Raw genomic sequence first — 17,861 nt, forward strand, 5'->3', positions numbered from 1 at the left:
TTCTTCAGGGGTAAAGTTCACGTTCAAGAATATAAATTTGAAGAATCCAAACGAGGAGTACTCTTTTACTGTCTGCCATGATAACAATACTTACACGTGTAAGCAGTGTATATGATTTTATTTATAATCTTTAGAGTATGTTGACATGACACACTTCATGAAACCTAAACTATATATATATGTCTGGTTATATTTCAGTGTTAAGATGTGAACCTTCCCTCGATGGTATTGAAGAGTTGGTCCATGAATTAAACAAGACAGATTGTCTGTTTATGTTTGTCAGAGTAATGAGGAAAAAAAATTCAAGAAGCAGTGGCACAAGGTACGACGATGGTCCTTTCTATCTTTTAGATGAATGTATTCTTGTGAGTAGGAGCTTTGCATATTGGAGACTGAAAGGACCACTTGAATTGTAACAAGAGTTGAACCTGGAGAATCTGCCTTTATCTCTTCATCTGCTCCTGGTACATCCGTTAGAAGTGATTCTACAACCACGGAAAATGAGCAACAAGTAGAACTCTCTGGTGGCGGTAGTGCACAAATAAAGAAAAAAACATTCGTCGAAGGAAAAGTTGGCACTTTTATCTCTTGATTCTGCCTCATCTGTTGTGAAGAGTGTGTTTTATAGAAAGAATAGAGAATAAACCAGCAATGGGCAAACAGGGCAGAGAAGTTATAACAAATAGAAAACTTAATAGGAGGTATTTACTGTACTGTAGTTAGCTGAAGGTATAGAATGTTTATGAGAGATTAAAGAAGGAAACAGGGGGTGTAAGAGGTACAAATTGCAATTGATAGTTTGATACAGTCAATTGCTATCTGAGCATGTCATTCGGCCTTACTTAACCACCTTTTGCCCTCCAAGAGTTGATAAACGAATTGTGAAGCCTTACAAAAGGTGTAGTAGAGGGCTAAAAAGCATGTCAAGCACCTAAAGAAGGTTTTTCGATTGTTGTTTGCGACCTCCTGGGGTGCTTTAGGTGTAGAGGTCATTATTAATGTGTTCTTTCATCATTTAATTGTAATAAAAAGAAGATTTCATTGATGGATTCAATATGAACAATAAAACAGAAAATAGAAATCGACCTTTTACAATATGACATTGTTTCAAAACAAAGGTCTAAAAGGCTAAAATACCTAAAGCTTAACTACAGTACATTACATTAAGACAATGTAAAACAAATGATAAAGATAAGAACATAGGTTGCTAATGTGGACTTCCATTCTTGCCCTTCTCTGCCTTCATTTCTACTTCAAGGCTCTATTGAAATTGAAAGCATTCATGTTTAGATGATGAGCTAAACTTGGGATAAGTAAATTACAGGATTCAAAACAGTAGAACCAACCCTTGCAGTGTTAAATATAGAAATGGAAAGTGAAAACATACCCAATCACCGTCAGACTCAGCGTTAGGAACTAATACATTGATCTCACTTGACTTTGCTGTAGATATGGAAGTTTCCAAAGAGTCTTTGCTCAGATATATCTGGCAGCCAGAAGTGTTGTCCACCGAAATTGTAGGAGCCGAGCCCTATTATTTGTGAAAGCAAGCAAGCATAAGTTCATGTAAATCATATTTGATGTATCAAGTTTGAATTTATTATTAAATCCTTATCTTTTCACCTCATCAATTATAACATTGGCAAGACAGTACACAGTACCGCCACCGCCAGAAATTGTTGTGAATCTAAAAATAAGAGGAAGAAGGTGTAAGGGTACCTGGCATTGAACCTCAACCCCATTACTGTTTACAATCTCAAAAGCTGCAACAACATCCTACATTATAAAACCAAAAGAATGAATTGCCATTATCATCTACAAGAAATGATTTCATTATCTAATATTACCAAATCTCTAATTATCATGTCTCACGAACCTTAAATACAACTCCCGTCTTTTTGCAATTGTCAATAGTTATATTGTTTACCTTGCCTGCAAAAATTGTTTAGAAGTGAAGTGATTCGGTCACTTGCGGCTTTTTTTCACCAAGTGATAAGTTGGATAACAAAAACAGAAAGAAGCACGTAATATAATTATGACTACCTTGAATCTGCAACACAGGGTTTTTACATCCATAAACATATACAGACTGCTTTGAATCACAATCTTCAATGATCAAGCTTTTCTGCTCAATTTGATTCTCAACAACCCACCTACCGTAGCAGGGAATAATTAGGTTAAGGATACAGAATAGTGAAATTGTTGGCATTGAATTTAATATACATCATAGCAACTAAAGCACAAACACATGTATAAACATACTTGCGGCCCATTTGAAGTTCTAACTTCGGAGGTCCTACTTTAGGAACTGCACGTGCACTAGCTTGACTTTCTTTTACACTACTGCCAACAACTCCAGATCTATCTGTGTCTTCATATCATCCGTAACCTTTCTCAGGTCTATTAGGTAATGTTTATAATTAAATAAACTATGAATATTCAATCAAGAATCCAAGAGTAACTGAGTAAGCATAACCTACCTGCTGTGACATCTCTTGTACCAATCTCTTGAAAAACAGCAGACATCCCCACTTTTGGCTTAGAAGATGAAGCCTGAGATGATTCAGAACTAAAGAGAGATGCAGGCGGGGGAGGAGGGGCAGAAGGTGCAACAGAAGCATTAGCTTTTGATGGAGCAATCACTTTTCCTGTTTGACTCCATACAGGGCCTAATGCATGAAAGCTCTTAACATAATCCCTCAATCCAGGTACATACATCTCTTTGAGAGCTTTGACCCACTCAACATGATTTGGGTCTTTGTTTCTGTACTCTACAAGTACCTGATCATCACAATAAATGTAAGGAAAGATCATTATCCTTCACTCCTGAAAGACCAGGCAATATGAGAAAGGAAAAGTCTAGGATGCTAGTGCAAGATCAGTACACAGCATTCTGTACATAAAAAAGTTAGCATAAGCAAATTGCAAATCAAGTTTTCAAAATCACAATTATCGAGTCTAAGCATAGAAACATTAAGGCTGTTGATCGTCATTTGTGTCTTTTCTCAGCCATTAAGCTGATGCAACTCAAGAAGGGGATAGACATGCATTTTGGAGTAATTTGAAACTATTTTTTATGCAATATATAACAACACTTTTATATTAATAAAAATGCCAAGGAAGAAAATTCATCAATTGCACACAACTCCATATTTTCATTCTACAGAGAAAGGAGTAAGGACCATCATGAAAGTTATCCAAGACAAATCAATAAGCCAGTAGCATATATCAAGAGTACCTTGTTGCTATAAAACTCAGCCATTTGCCAACTTTCTTCCACATGTGCAACGGGCATACTCATACCTTGAAAAAAAATAAGTCATAAGACACCATAAGATAAAGATTCATCCTAGAAAAGAAGCAACATGCACCTACCACAACCCTTCCCAGTAAATGCAATCCATGCTAGAGCAGAAAGACTGTCAACAGCAGCTTTCAAGTGATTAAAAAAATCAGATCTCCTTCCTTCTGTCAAAGCAGCAGCTTTCGTGATCACTTCATTCAATGGTTTCAGAAATTCAGAAATCCCAGCAGGGTCAGGTTTCTGCAGAATGAATGATCATGTGAGAGGAGTAGGAGTAGGACATATACTCCAAAGAAACATAAAAAGTTAAAGTATAAGCAATTATATGTGCTTTCTTTTTTCCTAACTAAATTCAACTTCTATTGGCCATAAACAGCTATGTATTTCTTATATAGTAATCCTAGTACTGTAGTCCAGCTACCTGCACAACAGTGCATTCTTGTTTCGAAAAGTGCCCGATGCAATAGCCATTTCCGATTCTGTAGAGTTCATACCGTGAAAAACACAAATAATTACAAATGTGGCAATGAGTTAAATAACAGACAACTAACATGGTTTTTAAACTTGTGAGACTAAATTGACGAACATTGTTCATGGTTTTCAAATTGTGTCTCAAAATGGAGAGTCATCTTTCATCTATGTAATGGACTTTAGAGACTGTACAGTGTACACTACTTGAGCGGTGATTTTCCAGAACAGTTTGGGTAAGAATCACAATTATGCAGAATGGAAGACATCACTATAATACTAATGGAAGGCAAGTAAAAAAGAAGATTTCATTGATGGATTCAATATGAACAATAAAACAGAAAATAGAAATCGACCTTTTACAGTATGACATTGTTTCAAAACAAAGGTCTAAAAGGCTAACATACCTAAAGCTTAACTACAGTACATTACATTAAGACAATGTAAAACAAATGATAAAGATAAGAACATAGGTTGCTAATGTGGACTTCCATTCTTGCCCTTCTCTGCCTTCATTTCTACTTCAGGCAGAAATAGTCACGACATAACATTTTATAAGGTATCGACAAAATCTGGGAACAATTCGGACAGGTCAAAAAAAATGTCACATTCGCCAATTTCCGTCAAATGTTGTTCTTGTGTAGAAATTTCATCATGACCTTGAAAAGCAGAATGTTGTTCTTGTGTAGGAATTTCATCATAACCTTGAAAAGCAGAATGTTGTTCTTGTGTAGGAATTTCATCATGACCTTGAAAAGCAGATAGCCTACTGAACTTTGATTTTTTGATTTCCCCTTTTAAATACTTCCGATATTTCTGCAAAACAAACAACGTTGGAATAACAATGTTAATTTCAAGTCACGCAAAACACTAACAAACATTAAAACACATAAGTTCATCCACTTAAGGAAAAACAAAGAAATTAAAACTAAGGCAAACCTGTAAATGGCTAGCTACTTGCCCTGCTGTCAAATCGGGAAAGTTCATCAACTTAAGAATATTTTTGGGTGTTGCATCTGAAAAATAACAGAGAAACATTCACATAAGTTGATTATCATTATTGAGTTTTTGAAGAATACAAACAAATAGCGATGAAAAAGAAAAGATTGAGGAAAGATTCATACTAATACTATTAACTCCGAGTTGATTCACAGCCGTTAAGAATTGTTTGTCCAAGTCGGGTGTCCATGACAAACGGCTTTTCTTTGGAAGCGGTTGTTTTGGTAAATCAACATCTTCTCTTCCTCGTTTTTTTCCGCCTTTAACCTCCAAGGTTTGAGGAAGTTCAGGAGTTTCGCTCAAAGCCTTCCGTACAAGATGTTGCCACATGATCTTAAACTGGTTCTCTTCCAAGGGCTTGGACCAGAATGCACAAGCCCCTTGGGTAATAGAATCCATAACGGAAGAAGGTGTGGGATCATGAGACATCACTGCAAAAAAAAGAATCATTCTTTTGTTAAGCAATGAATGAATGAATTAATGAATGTAAGTAAATATGAAGAAGAAATACTTACTGATGACAGGAAAATGTGAAGTAATTTGTCCAACAAAATCAAAAGTATCATTGCTTGGCATATTAGCTTCAATAAGAATGATATCAAAGTTTTGGTTGAACAAGTAATTCCTTGCATCAGAAATAGTGCAACAAGTGATCACTGAAAGAAATATAATATATGTAAAGTTAGAAATTTTATTTTATAATAACAAAAAGATGAGAACTTTTAACCAAAAAATAATAAAAATTGAAACTTTAGACTAGAAATTGAATAAATAAAGTGCTGGTGATGAAATAAATAATTAACCTTGATAGCACAAGCCATTGCATATGTCCCGTATAGTGCAGAGAGCACCGATGTCGTGATCAACTGCAAGAACTTTCAGACCAACCGGGAAGGATGGATTGTTAGTGAAAGAAGTCATTGAATTTTAAATGAATGAATAAATTTGTGAGAATGTATGAATTTTTGAGAAAGAATGAATTTTTGAGATGGGTCGGCAAAGTGGAAAGAGAAATAGAGAGGATAGAATAAGAATCCTGTGAAAAGAAAGAAAGAAATTTTATCGATTAAAATTGGAAAGAGATAGAAGTTAATAAAAACAATAGTAAGAGAAATTGAAAAGTTTAATTGTTACCTCAAACGTTGAAATTGCAGACCCAGCGAAGAGTATAAGACTTAGAGAGAGTGATGAGTGAGTGAGTGAACAGTGAAGTGAAAGGAATGTATTTATAATGGTGGGATTTGTCTAACGGTAATATTTGATATTTGTTGATCAAGAAACATATCAAACGCGCGAGAGATATCATATGAAACAGCTGTCCTAGTTTTTTTAATAACAGCTGTCATAGTTTACTTGTACACACACTGATACAAACAAGTTTCAACTTACCTTCCACAATCCCACGCACGATTACTTTCTTTTTTCACACATAATAATAATAATAATAATAATAATAATAATAATAATAATAATAATAATAATAATAATAATAATAATAATAAATAAATAAAAAAAAACAGATTTATACATAAATATATCTGAATAGACATGAATTTTATGAACAGAAGACATAAAAACACTTTACTAAGATTAAAAAATAAAACAAACAGATTCAAACCAGATATAATGAGTTTTGTACTGCTTTTGACGTCTTTTATTTAGTTGTCGTTCTTGCATCTACCTATTCCGGCACGGTGGCTAATTTTCCGGCACGGTGGTCGGAAAAAATGTTCCAATCTTAATTTTTCTGTGTGGATTTTATACAGGTGATGGAGGGGAGTCTATATATGTTAATGATTTTTTAAAAGGTGGTCTCCGATGGTCAAGATCTAAGAAAAAAGGGCGGTGGAGTATTTCAAAATTTCTCAGATTTGAGAAATTTGAGAGAAAAATAGAGAAGAAGTGGAGGACGAAGATGGTGATGGTTGAACAACCAAACATGGTCGGAAACAAACTGAAGGTGGCTGTGAGATATATGTTTGCTGCTGCGGCGGCTAGGTTTGATAGAGGGAGAGAGAGCTTCCAAAAAATTTGGTTAAGAGAATCTCGTTTATCTGTTCGTTGGATTGCAAGGGATGGGAATAGAGCTGCACATGCTCTGGCTCGATGGGCCTTAATTGAGCCCAATAAGCTTTGGACCAATGAATTCCTTACTTGTCTTATTCACCATATCCAAAAAGATATGGAATTTGTACCCTAATTTTGTTTCAATAAAAGTTTGTTTGCATTCAAAAAAAAATAAAAAAAAAAAAAAAAAAAATAATCCAGAGAAAGAAGCGTAAAATAATTTATTTTTTTTGGGTCTAAAATATTTTTTAATATAAAATTTTTGGGTGTAAATTGATTGTCTCTCTTATAAAAAAATGTATATTAACACCAAAAACAAATTAAAAAAGTATATTGAATGTCTCTAAAAACATATTTTATTATATACGGGACAATAATCTTTCAACACTTACTTGTGTCATATTTTAGCCAATGTGGGACTTAATGGATCAAAGATTCGGAACTTGATAGCTTAAATGATGATTCTTCTATATATGTTGCATTTATTTAACCATCTAGAGTTTTACAGTTTCAAATCCAATACAATTATTTAATTTATAGTGGTAAAACACTATCATCTTTCTTAACTTATTTTGTTGAAAGATAATTGCAACAATGCTATACACCGCGTGCAATATGAATTATGTTATTCCTATAAAGTTGATCCAGGTTTATTATAAAGATAATTAACTTGATGGTTCCAGCACAATGATTTTCTAAGTTGAGTTTGGTCTGCAGAATTAACTTCAGTAGCATTGGTTGAATCATATTGCAAGTCATGTTGTCATAATCCTCAGGACGAAAAGGTGTAGATTCAATTGTTTTAGTTTGTGAGTCCTGATCACTGTAACATTATTGCAGCAATGTTAGTAAGTAGTTTGAAGAGCTTCAAAGTTCAAAGTACGAAATAAAAAAGTGTAGATGTGAGTAGGAATGAATAACCAAACATTGATGTTCAAAAACTGCAAAAGAATCCTACATCGAGGAGTCAAGTGAGAAACAGAACACATAGCATCAGATATAATGATTACATATACGGTAGCTTATATCGAATGAATCGGTCAAAACTTATGGGGACTAGAAAATTGCAATTAGGGATGAACATTAGAGACTGAACTTCATGTGAAAAAAGGGTGTATCTTCAATCTTTATGTGATCAGACCTTTATAAACATTTACTTATGTCATGTTCTAGCTAAATGGGGACTTAATGGATGCAAGATGCCGTATTAATTTGGAACATTGTTTCTTAAATGGTTTACTTGATCTGTACACTATGTATAGTGCACACAATGGACTGGGAATTTGAGTTATTTGACCAAATTAGTCACATCACACATATATAGAAGAGGGATTAAATCTATTTAACAAGTTATACAAGGATAAATACACTCAAAAAGTATGATCTAAAACCAATGTTTAAGTAGGGAAATGTATGCAGCAAATATAAGTTGTAAATGTAACAAACATATACACCTGGTTTAGCTTAGAGTAACAACAACAAGAAGCAAAAATATAACTACCAACTGCTGCTTCCCAAAGCAGACTCAAATTTCTCTAGTGCTTCCTCATATTTAGCATCCCTTCAGCATTTAATGTTTAATGTACACAGGACAACTTCATGACCATATTTTGAATGTAACATCAAATTCCACAACCATAAGCCAACCTTGACTAAATTAAGCCTCTAACTATCAGCTTTGAGCATGATATGATATCACTATTCTCAAAAAAATAACATGATATGCTGCTAGTAGTACTATCATAAATTAAGCCTCTAACCATCATTTTTTGGGTCAATAATAGGCTGAAAATGCAAGTATGAATGTTTATTATTTTCAAGATTAGTCTTATCTTTGCATACCATCGGTCCTAACATTGTATAATTAGTCATATAGTCATTAATTTTTTACTTATGAATGATAATCATTTGTCACATACGATCTCTATATGAATTTTGATATACACCTCAGTCGTTTCATGAGAGTCGACGACGAGAACTATAGCTACAACAGCCATGAGACCTTTCATCATCAATTCAGAACTAGAATATTGTCAAACACATATGTTGAAATACACTACAGAATGGTGTTTGTGATTGATCAAAATTGTATTAATTTTCTACTTGAGACAAGATCCTAATCTATAACAGTATGTGTATGTGTGAACACTGAATACCAAAATATAAAGCAATCACATTAATTTCTCCTCATCTCTAATTTTAGGACACATGCAAATCTTTATCATTGTTGTGAGTTAAACCACTCAACTCTATAAAAGTTAGAAAAACTAAGCAACTTCCGAAAAAAGTTTATTTGTCGCAATGGACTACGTGAAAGGAGAGAAAAAAATCATCAAAAAAAGATGAATTTGGCATTTAACTAAAAATATTCTCCCACCTCCCCTCCATCTACTTCAATACAAAGAGACCCTACCCTAAAATCACCAGTTGATGATACTTGTAATGTAAATAAAACTAGAAATAAAAATTTGTACATTTTTTGTCAAAAAGACCGAGAAATGTATGATTTATAACACACACTAGATGATCCTTTTATATCTGACATGTATTTCCCTTACAGTAACTTAAAAAGGCATGAAGTTTGTTTCATAACTCCAGACTTTCTAATTGCTAACATATCAGAATTCAGAATATAAGTTGAAGATCTCTACACTTTTGTGTGTCTGATCTATATTCAGTCCTCCCGCTTGTTTGGTTGTCCATCGACACTTTGCTAGAACCGCATGTTATATCTTATAGTCAATCCTGAAGCAGTTATTCCTAGCTTTACGGATTCAAGTGAAATCGGTTCTCCTGTCATTGATAAGTGCCACGCGCATTTATCTGTTTTTGCCCTCATTTTGCTCATAATAACTGCTTCAACAACTCATTCTTGTCACTTACATTTTCCTACCTCAGAACATCACTCATGTATTAAAAAAATTGCCAAGGTGATGGAACATGGCTTTGGCTTAACAGGTTGGACCGATGTGTGCACCATGCTGGCCTGCCCGCTCCAAGTTGAGAGTTGAGCCATGGGACTTGAGGTGAAAGCACGGGTCTTGTGGGTCTTAGACGGGAGGGTACAGCGTGAGGCTGGCTTCACAGAGCAACGAATACCTCCTACTCCTGACAGTGGAGGGTTCACAGGCCGCTGCACCGTTAGCCCAAACTCCTGGTGAGCCTAGCCCCTTGAACCATCGTTGGGTCAATAATAGGCTGCCATGTCACTCACCATTTAGGATAGTGAGTTATGTAAATGCAAGTATGAATGTGTATTATTTTCAAGATTAGTCTTATCTTTGCATACCATGGGTCCTAACAATGTATAATTAGTCATATAGTCATTAATTTTTTACTTATGAATGATAATCATTTGTCACATACAATCTCTATATGCATTTTGATATACACCTCGGTCGTTTCATGAGAGTCGACGACGAGAACTATAGCTACAACAGCCATGAGACCTTTCATCATCAATTCAGAACTAGAATATTGTCAAACACACATGTTGAAATACACTACAGAATGGTGTTTGTGATTGATCAACATTGTATTAATTTTCTACTTGAGACAAGATCCTAATCTATAACAGTATGTGTATGTGTGAACACTGAATAACAAAATATAAAGCAATCACATCAATTTCTCCTCATCTCTAATTTTAGGACACATACAAAACTTTACCATTCTTGTGAGTTAATCCACTCAACTCTGTAAAAGTTAGAAAAACTAAGTAGCTTCCGTAAAAAGTTTATATACTTATGAGTTATGACAACGATTTTATTTACTGTGCGAAAAAGGAGGGAGAGAAAAAAAATCATCTGTATGTTATGAAGAAAAGAGAGAAAAAATAACATCACCATCTGATTAAAGATGTAAAATTAATTTATTCATTCTCTTCCTAAATTTCTTCAAAATCAGCACAGCACAATCACGGATTGAGAGGGTTTCTATTCCTTTTCTTTTAAGATCACCAGACCGGATATACTTGTAAATAAAACAAGAAAAAAAAATTGTACTAGTTTCTATGGGGTGTGTCAGGCAATTGCAATAGTGCAACGCAAAAGCGACACTTGAAAGACCCAATAACAAGCTATTGTGACGGACTCTCCCCCTCAAAAAATAAATTTAATATCGTGGGAGCCATTGGCTCACACATCAGATATTAAACTGATAAGAACAGATACTACACTTAATCTTAGCCAAAAGGATGAGAAAGGTATGAGGTGAAATAGATGCTAGTTGTGGGTTTTATATCTGATATTTGCTCTGTTGCTTCCTTGAATATTCGATGTGGGACTATTATGCAGCAACTTGCAGACTACATTTCACTTTTATTACTTTTATTTGCCAAACAAACTTTAAAAAACGTGAAGTCTTATAACTGATATCAGAATATAAGTTGAAGATCTCTACACTCTCATTTCCTTCCAATTTATACTAAATATTTTCATTTTTCTGTATTTTTCATTGGCATGTTAAGATCACTGCAAACCAAGGGATTTACATGTTGAGATTGTATTTTTGCTAAGGACAAGTCTTCAGTTCACCCTTGTATGTTTTTGTATATACAATAGTCGAAACCTTGATGCACGATGAGAACCCTTTGACGTGTATTTCATCCCCTTAAACACATTTCGACTTGTTTAGTTATCCATCAACACTTTACTTGAACCATGTGATCTATCTTAGAAATCGACTCTGAAGTAGTTATTCGTAGCTTCCCGGTTGAGTGAATCGGTTCTCCTGTCAATGTCATTGATATGTGTTTATTTGTTTCCCTTCATTTTTATCATAACTGCATCAATAAATAATTCTCATCCCTTCCATTTGCCTATCTCAAAACATAACTACTGTCTATTGCAAATACCTACTTTCATTCCCTATTTTCGCAACAGATTGAACACGTTAATTTGACCAAATTCATTCTAGGCAGTAAATGTTTTCAATCTTTTTGTTCCTTCAACATTGCTCTTTTGTCCATTAACTTATAAATATCAATTTTAAGGATGAATGTTAACTTATTTTAAAGAATGTTTTCATTGTGATTGATAAATTTTTGACTAAAGAAATATTGTTTTAAGGAGTAGTCCTATATTTTGATAAAATGTCATGCGCGATAAACTTCTACGTTGTGTACTTGATCCTTTTTGCCTAGTATTTGATAATAATGACAATGTGAATAGGAAGGATAATGATGATGATATTTTGTGTATATTACCACCATTTGTTTAGCGTGCGGCGCTTCACAGAGCAGCGAATACCTCTTACTCCTGACAGTGAAGGGATCACAGGCCGCTACGAGAACTCTAATCCTTTTTCTTCTATCTCATTATTTTTTTCAAACCCGTTGTTTCTCTACTTTTCATTTACCCATATACAACAACTCTTCCTTTTCTTTATGACATAGTACTTTTTATTGATTTCTCTATTTATCACATTTATTTGTTTATTGGGATTATCGTCCGAAATATCTTGACTCGAAAGTTAGTGCCAGGGACACATGACATGGAGCCTGATTTCAGTTAGTGTACAACGGTGTTAGATAAGTTTGTCAATATAGTTTATCATAAAATAGCTTATAAAAATACAATTTTTACTAGTGTAAACTTATAAAATACCATAAAACCTAATTTATATTGCATAAGTTATTTCCATAAACTCAAAAATAAATTAATTTAAACCAACCATTTATTAATTTAATATTATTAATTTACTATTCTAAAAAACTCTTAGAGGGAGTAAAAAAATTAAATCCACCAATTGTATTATCTATAAAAGGTTGTTGTTGTTTCTCCCCTTTTGGCTTTTTGGCTTCTATCATCATAAAGTAAAAGTAAGCTTCTTTTTCCATTACCAAGGAAGTGACATTTACTTGGATAGTTGGTTTTATTTTCATTATGATAAGGGTAGTTTAGGCAACTCAATTGCTTATTTTGGTAAATTTAGAGTTTCTTAATAAGCGTGATTTTTTATTTTTTTTTTGCCTATATTTCGGGACGGATGGAGTACCATAAAATCTAATTTATATTGCATAAGTTATTTCCATAAACTCAAAAAAAAAATTAATTCAAACCAACCATTTATTAATTTAATATTATTAATTTACTATTCTAAAAAGACTGTGTGTTTGATTTGTTAAAGGGTAAGTACTGGACAGAACAGTACAAGACAGAACAGCACAACATATGACAGAACAACACAGAACAAATTTTTGGGATATTGAACATTTTTTTGTCTTATACGATATTTTGTTAATAAAATGGTATTTTGGCATTTTAGACAACTTGTACTGCGGACAAAAAGTTGTGTTGTGGTTTAGTGAGGGACAAAAAATTATGTTTTTGTCCTGTCCATTGTCTCCCATCTTGTCCAGTTCCTGAAACAGTTTTACAATCAAACACAGTACAACTACAGTTGTCCTGTCCAGTCTCTTATTTTTTAGCAAATCAATCGGAGGGAGTACAAAATTTAACATTTTACTCTTAAAAAAGAAGTATGAAAGAAAGCCAAACTTTGATTTATAGTAGTATGAATTAAAATTAATTGATTATTGATAATCCCAAATTTAAAATTCTACTCCATTAAGCTACGATATTCGTTCTTCATCTTCTCGACCACACCACTCGCCTCTCTCTGCTCGACCACATCACCGGAAAAGCTAGTTGCCGCCACCACCACAAAAGCTTTCTCTATCTCCGTCTCTCTTCTCTATGCTCTACAGACAGGTACAACTTTTCTAGGTTTTTTGGAAAATTTTGATTTGGGAACTTTTGATTTGTTTCTTTGATTGAATAATATTGATAATAGATATAATCTATCCTTTGATTAAGAGTGAATGTGCTGTGTTTTAATTGTAAGATGGTTGATTCAATGCATCATTTGTGTTTTAATTAGTGAAGAAAAATCAGTTTGTTTTAATTTCAACCTGAACTAAATTGCTATTTGTTTTAGAGATTCAAAATTTTACTTGTAATTTATCTTCTGAAATTGATTAATTTAAATCCAACCAAGAATATGATGTGTTTCAAATTAGCTCGCTTTCTGTTTCATGACGATCAAGTTACAATTGCATTTTGTTGCACATGAAATTTGAATGCATTCATGAATGATTCAATAATTTGCACATGAAATTTTGCCCAGGCTCTCTAATATTCCTGGCTCCGCCACTGTGTGCAGAGTCGTTTATGGAAGAACAAGATCACAATCCCAAGAGGAACAACAAACAGAAAAACAACAACATCACTCTCTTTCTCACCGCTCTTTAATTTCTGAATAAATTAAATATTATGGGGAAAAAGAGCAAGAGCTTTTTCTCATTTCGCCGTCGCTCCAAAAAACTACAACCACCACAGCCTCCGCCGTCTACGCTCGAAATCACCGGTTCACCGTCAGAAAATCCATTAGTCAAACCGAAGAAAAAAACAGGCGGAGCCAAATTATGGATGCGGTTCGACCGCTCCGGAAAGTCAGAGCTCGTTGAGTGGGAGAAAAACACGATCATCCGCCACGCCGCTATTCCTGCCAGAGACCTAAGAATTCTCGGTCCTGTCTTCTCTCATTCATCCAATATCCTCGGTAATTCAATTTTAGGGTTTCACATTTCTCTTCATGAACAATTTCAATGATTTTTTTGAATTTTCTAAATCTTAGGGTTTCATATTTTATTTGTTGTGTATAGCGAGAGAGAAAGCAATGGTGGTGAATTTGGAGTTTATAAAGGCAATAGTAACAGCTGAAGAAGTTTTATTGCTTGATCCATTACGACAAGAAGTTCTTCCATTTGTTGAACAATTGAGGCAACAGCTTCCACAGAAGACTCAACCTAAGCTTCTTGGTGGTGGTGGTGGTGGTGATGATAATGTGCCTGAAGCTGCTGAAGGTTTACAATCCGAACCGCTTCCATTCGAGTTTCAAGTGTTGGAAATTGCTTTGGAAGTTGTTTGTACTTATTTGGATTCAGATGTTGCTGACCTTGAGAGAGGTGCTTATCCTGTGTTGGATGAATTGGCTAGGAATGTTAGTACTAAGAATCTTGAACATGTTAGAAGCTTGAAGAGTAATCTTACTCGGTTGCTCGCACGTGTGCAGAAGGTTTGTGTTTGTATAAGTTCCTTCTGTTATAAGTTGTCATTATAAAATAAGTTAATAACTAACCTAACCTTTTGTGTTTGTTTGTGTTTTTCAATTGCTAATCTTTGTACTATTATGGGATTTTTTAAGTTACGGAAAATAATTTTGTTGCTAGCTGTAGATGGTTATGGAAGTTCCATATTGGAGGAGTAAATAATTGCCTAATTGGATTAATATTTGCATTCTTGTATGCAATGTACTTTGTTGGACAAAATTTGTTTTGTAGCTGTTATGGATGGATATGATTTAACTCTTTAGGAGGAAGCTATGTATAGTTTTTAACTTTTGTGGGTTCTGGACACGTAACATATGCATCCAATTATGCAATCGTGGGAAAAAGCAAGAATAGCTATTTCCGTTTAATCGATTAATTTTCTGTTACATTGTGATTCAGTCATATTATGCTCTCAAGTAGGAAATTATGTAGTAGAAGCTTCTGTCCATGTTTCTTAAAGAAAAATGTTTGTCTTGTATCAGTTGATCGATTCTGTTATTTTTGAGATATCATACTTTGGAAATTAATGGTCCACTTTTATAGGTACGAGATGAAATTGAACATCTATTAGATGACAATGAAGACATGGCTCAACTATATTTGACAAGAAAGTGGTTGCAAAACCAACAAGCTGAGGCTCATTTGGCAGCCACAACCCCGAACCTTTCAATTGTTCGACGGCTTAATTCTACCAGAAGTGGAAGTCTTGTGACTAGCAATGATGATAATGATGTGGAGGACTTGGAGATGTTGCTTGAAGCATACTTTATGCAACTGGATGGAACTCGTAACAAGATATTGTCTGTAAGTTTTCATGTGACCAGATTTTTGTCAAATCTTGTTCCTGTCAATCTTTGAAGATTATAACTGTCATTTTCTATTTGGATACTATTATTCTATCTAATTTATACTATCACACTCATATTGTTTGTATACACGGAACTTTCTGCACAAACATAGTCGTGATTTCTGATTTTTTTACTGCAAAAACAATATTGCATCCTTTTAGTTTTCTTTTGTTTCAAGATGGAGGAAAGTTAGGTTGTTGCTCTTTTGATAAGATACTACTAAGAGCTTGCCTTTAGGATTCTCAAGCTTCCAATACTTGTCTTTAGATCTCCCTCTGCAGTGACCATTAATTTTTGTTAACTGTAGTATTAGAGGTAATGTTTATGGGATAGTGGTTCTGGTAGTAGTTTAGTTCAATTTTCTTTTGATTCGGGATTTTGGAAATTAGTATTGTCTGCCGATGGGGAAAAGGGGGTGTGTGGACCTACTGTTGATTTTCTTTTCTAATTTACAACAAAACTTGGAGAACGACCGAGTCTATCATAGAACTAGAGGGTTTTGCAAAGTATTTGTGGTTTTAAAATGTCTGCTGAATTTGGTTGGCATATTAAGTATTATAAAAATTTGATTGGAACAGTGAATGTTGCTTCGTTTCGTTGTTCTTGAGAAGTGTTATGGTTCCTACTTATTCTTGTTGGTTAATGGTTTGCAGGTTAGGGAGTATATCGATGACACCGAAGATTATGTCAACATCCAACTTGATAACCATAGGAATGAACTTATCCAACTGCAGTTGACATTGACCATTGCATCATTTGCTATTGCTGTTGAGACTTTGATAGCCGGTGCATTTGGTATGAACATTCCATGTACATTATACAAAATAAACGGAATATTTTGGCCTGCTGTTGGGATTATGACTGCAGTTTCCATAGTGATTTTCGTGCTTGTTTTAGCGTATGCTAAATGGAAAAAGTTGTTAGGTTCGTAAGTATCCTTCGTCGTCGGCGATGTCAATCTCCGCAGTTAGTGATTTGCTGAACATACAGAAATAAGATCAAGTCCTCAAAGAAGTTACTAATGAAGAGTGTTCCATTATTGCTTTTGACATGGTGTGCTTCATAGCTGATATACTAATTTTCATTTAGCAGCTGTATTTGGGTCAATTAATTAAAGTTGTATACATAAGGCTTGATCAATTTATGTGTATGGCAATTGTATATGAATATTGTGGTCGGATAGTAATATCAACCATATATAACTTCAAAGAGGTTGCTTTCGAAATATGAAGATAGACTATACTAAATGCTCGTTGCTAAATAATATGCTTAGGAATATCCAAAATATCTAAAATAATGGGATAGTAATATCAATCAATTGTCATAACTTCGAGCTTTTTTCAAACCTAGACAAATATCTCAAAATGACACTAACTCAAGTGACATGAGTTTTATTTGAAAGTGATGTTTATAACTCAATATATTGTTACAAGTAGTAAATCTGAATAAGAAAAGCAGTATCACCCTCTCTTGTCTTGTAGCTGATTATGTAGAATTTGGGTTTCCTATTAAAAATAGAGCTGTAGATCTATTTATTTCCTTTTAAATGTCAAAGAACGTTTTATTTTATTTTTGATATGATAATGAACATTTTATTCGAACAAATATAAATTAAGTCTGATGCATATAGAAAAATATATTCGTTAGGAGATATTAATCTTTTAAATGAATCTCAGTTACTTTGAAGGATTAGACTATGAAGTTGTGTGCAGGTGATAATTTGGTTTACCTCTTGATAACGTGCATGGAGTCAAGATCTTTACTCGTTAGATTAGTTTATTGATCGTCGTGATATGATAACTATACTACATCCATATCATATTTTTATCTTGTTTAATGTCTTATGGTGCACCAAATAAACTCATATTATAGTAACAATTTATTTTTAATATTAACGACCAGGATGTGATTTGAACCACTTGATATCATAACTGACCCCCGAATCAGATTAAATGAGTGGTGAAGATTTTTTTTTTTTTTTTAACATTATCAGTTATTAGTGCTAATGTACGCCAAATAATAGAAATAAAACTTACCAGCTAATAATGTACTCGAGCAATAT

At 33.9% G+C, this 17,861-nt stretch overlaps 2 protein-coding genes, 1 non-coding gene and 1 pseudogene across 9 annotated transcripts; 1 reads left to right on the forward strand and 3 right to left on the reverse strand.

Annotated features, from left to right (window-relative positions):
• Positions 1-1,026: 1,026 nt before the first annotated feature.
• LOC123917800 lies at positions 1,027-3,914 on the reverse strand (annotated as a pseudogene).
• Positions 1,027-6,853, reverse strand: LOC123917802 (two-component response regulator ARR14-like). Of its 6 annotated transcripts, none has more exons than XM_045969639.1 (6): positions 5,575-6,851; positions 5,287-5,427; positions 4,897-5,202; positions 4,712-4,788; positions 4,289-4,588; positions 1,027-1,246 (listed from the first exon to the last, which is right to left on the reverse strand). In XM_045969639.1, exons 1-5 carry the CDS (start codon positions 5,690-5,692, stop codon positions 4,325-4,327), a joined length of 906 nt encoding a protein of 301 aa, XP_045825595.1. In that variant the 5' UTR covers positions 5,693-6,851; the 3' UTR covers positions 1,027-1,246; positions 4,289-4,324. The 6 variants fall into 6 exon arrangements, with proteins under 6 accessions (XP_045825595.1, XP_045825594.1, XP_045825596.1 ...); XM_045969638.1 differs by having other exon boundaries at positions 1,027-1,240; positions 4,283-4,588; XM_045969640.1 differs by lacking the exon at positions 1,027-1,246 and having other exon boundaries at positions 4,067-4,431; positions 4,477-4,588; positions 5,575-6,853.
• Positions 6,854-10,850: 3,997 nt separating this feature from the next.
• Positions 10,851-11,046, reverse strand: LOC123919121. The gene has a single exon (XR_006813050.1). It is a non-coding gene; the product is annotated as a U2 spliceosomal RNA (small nuclear RNA).
• A 2,302-nt stretch (positions 11,047-13,348) lies between these two features.
• On the forward strand, positions 13,349-17,026 carry LOC123917803 (magnesium transporter MRS2-4). Of its 2 annotated transcripts, none has more exons than XM_045969643.1 (5): positions 13,349-13,551; positions 14,003-14,401; positions 14,505-14,917; positions 15,495-15,755; positions 16,453-17,026. In XM_045969643.1, the coding sequence occupies exons 2-5, from the start codon at positions 14,113-14,115 to the stop codon at positions 16,729-16,731; spliced, it is 1,242 nt and encodes a 413-aa protein (XP_045825599.1). In that variant the 5' UTR covers positions 13,349-13,551; positions 14,003-14,112; the 3' UTR covers positions 16,732-17,026. The 2 variants fall into 2 exon arrangements, with proteins under 2 accessions (XP_045825599.1, XP_045825601.1); XM_045969645.1 differs by having other exon boundaries at positions 13,372-13,551; positions 13,967-14,401.
• The last annotated feature ends 835 nt before the right edge of the window (positions 17,027-17,861 follow it).

Source organism: Trifolium pratense, linkage group LG3 (genome assembly GCF_020283565.1).
Source record: "Trifolium pratense cultivar HEN17-A07 linkage group LG3, ARS_RC_1.1, whole genome shotgun sequence".
NCBI classification, from domain to species: domain Eukaryota; kingdom Viridiplantae; phylum Streptophyta; class Magnoliopsida; order Fabales; family Fabaceae; genus Trifolium; species Trifolium pratense.

Bases quoted from the DNA above. Each gene is read 5' to 3' on its own strand.
- LOC123917802 (XM_045969639.1), bottom strand. From the start codon at position 5,692: ATGACTTCTTTCACTAACAATCCATCCTTCCCGGTTGGTCTGAAAGTT. The intron at 5,428-5,574 runs GTTAATTATTTA...TATTTCTTTCAG, and splicing joins CAATGGCTTGTGCTATCAAG to TGATCACTTGTTGCACTATT. The intron at 4,789-4,896 runs GTATGAATCTTT...GTTATTTTTCAG, and splicing joins ACTCGGAGTTAATAGTATTA to ATGCAACACCCAAAAATATT.
- LOC123917803 (XM_045969643.1), top strand. From the start codon at position 14,113: ATGGGGAAAAAGAGCAAGAGCTTTTTCTCATTTCGCCGTCGCTCCAAA. The intron at 14,402-14,504 runs GTAATTCAATTT...TGTTGTGTATAG, and splicing joins TCATTCATCCAATATCCTCG to CGAGAGAGAAAGCAATGGTG. The intron at 14,918-15,494 runs GTTTGTGTTTGT...CCACTTTTATAG, and splicing joins TGCTCGCACGTGTGCAGAAG to GTACGAGATGAAATTGAACA.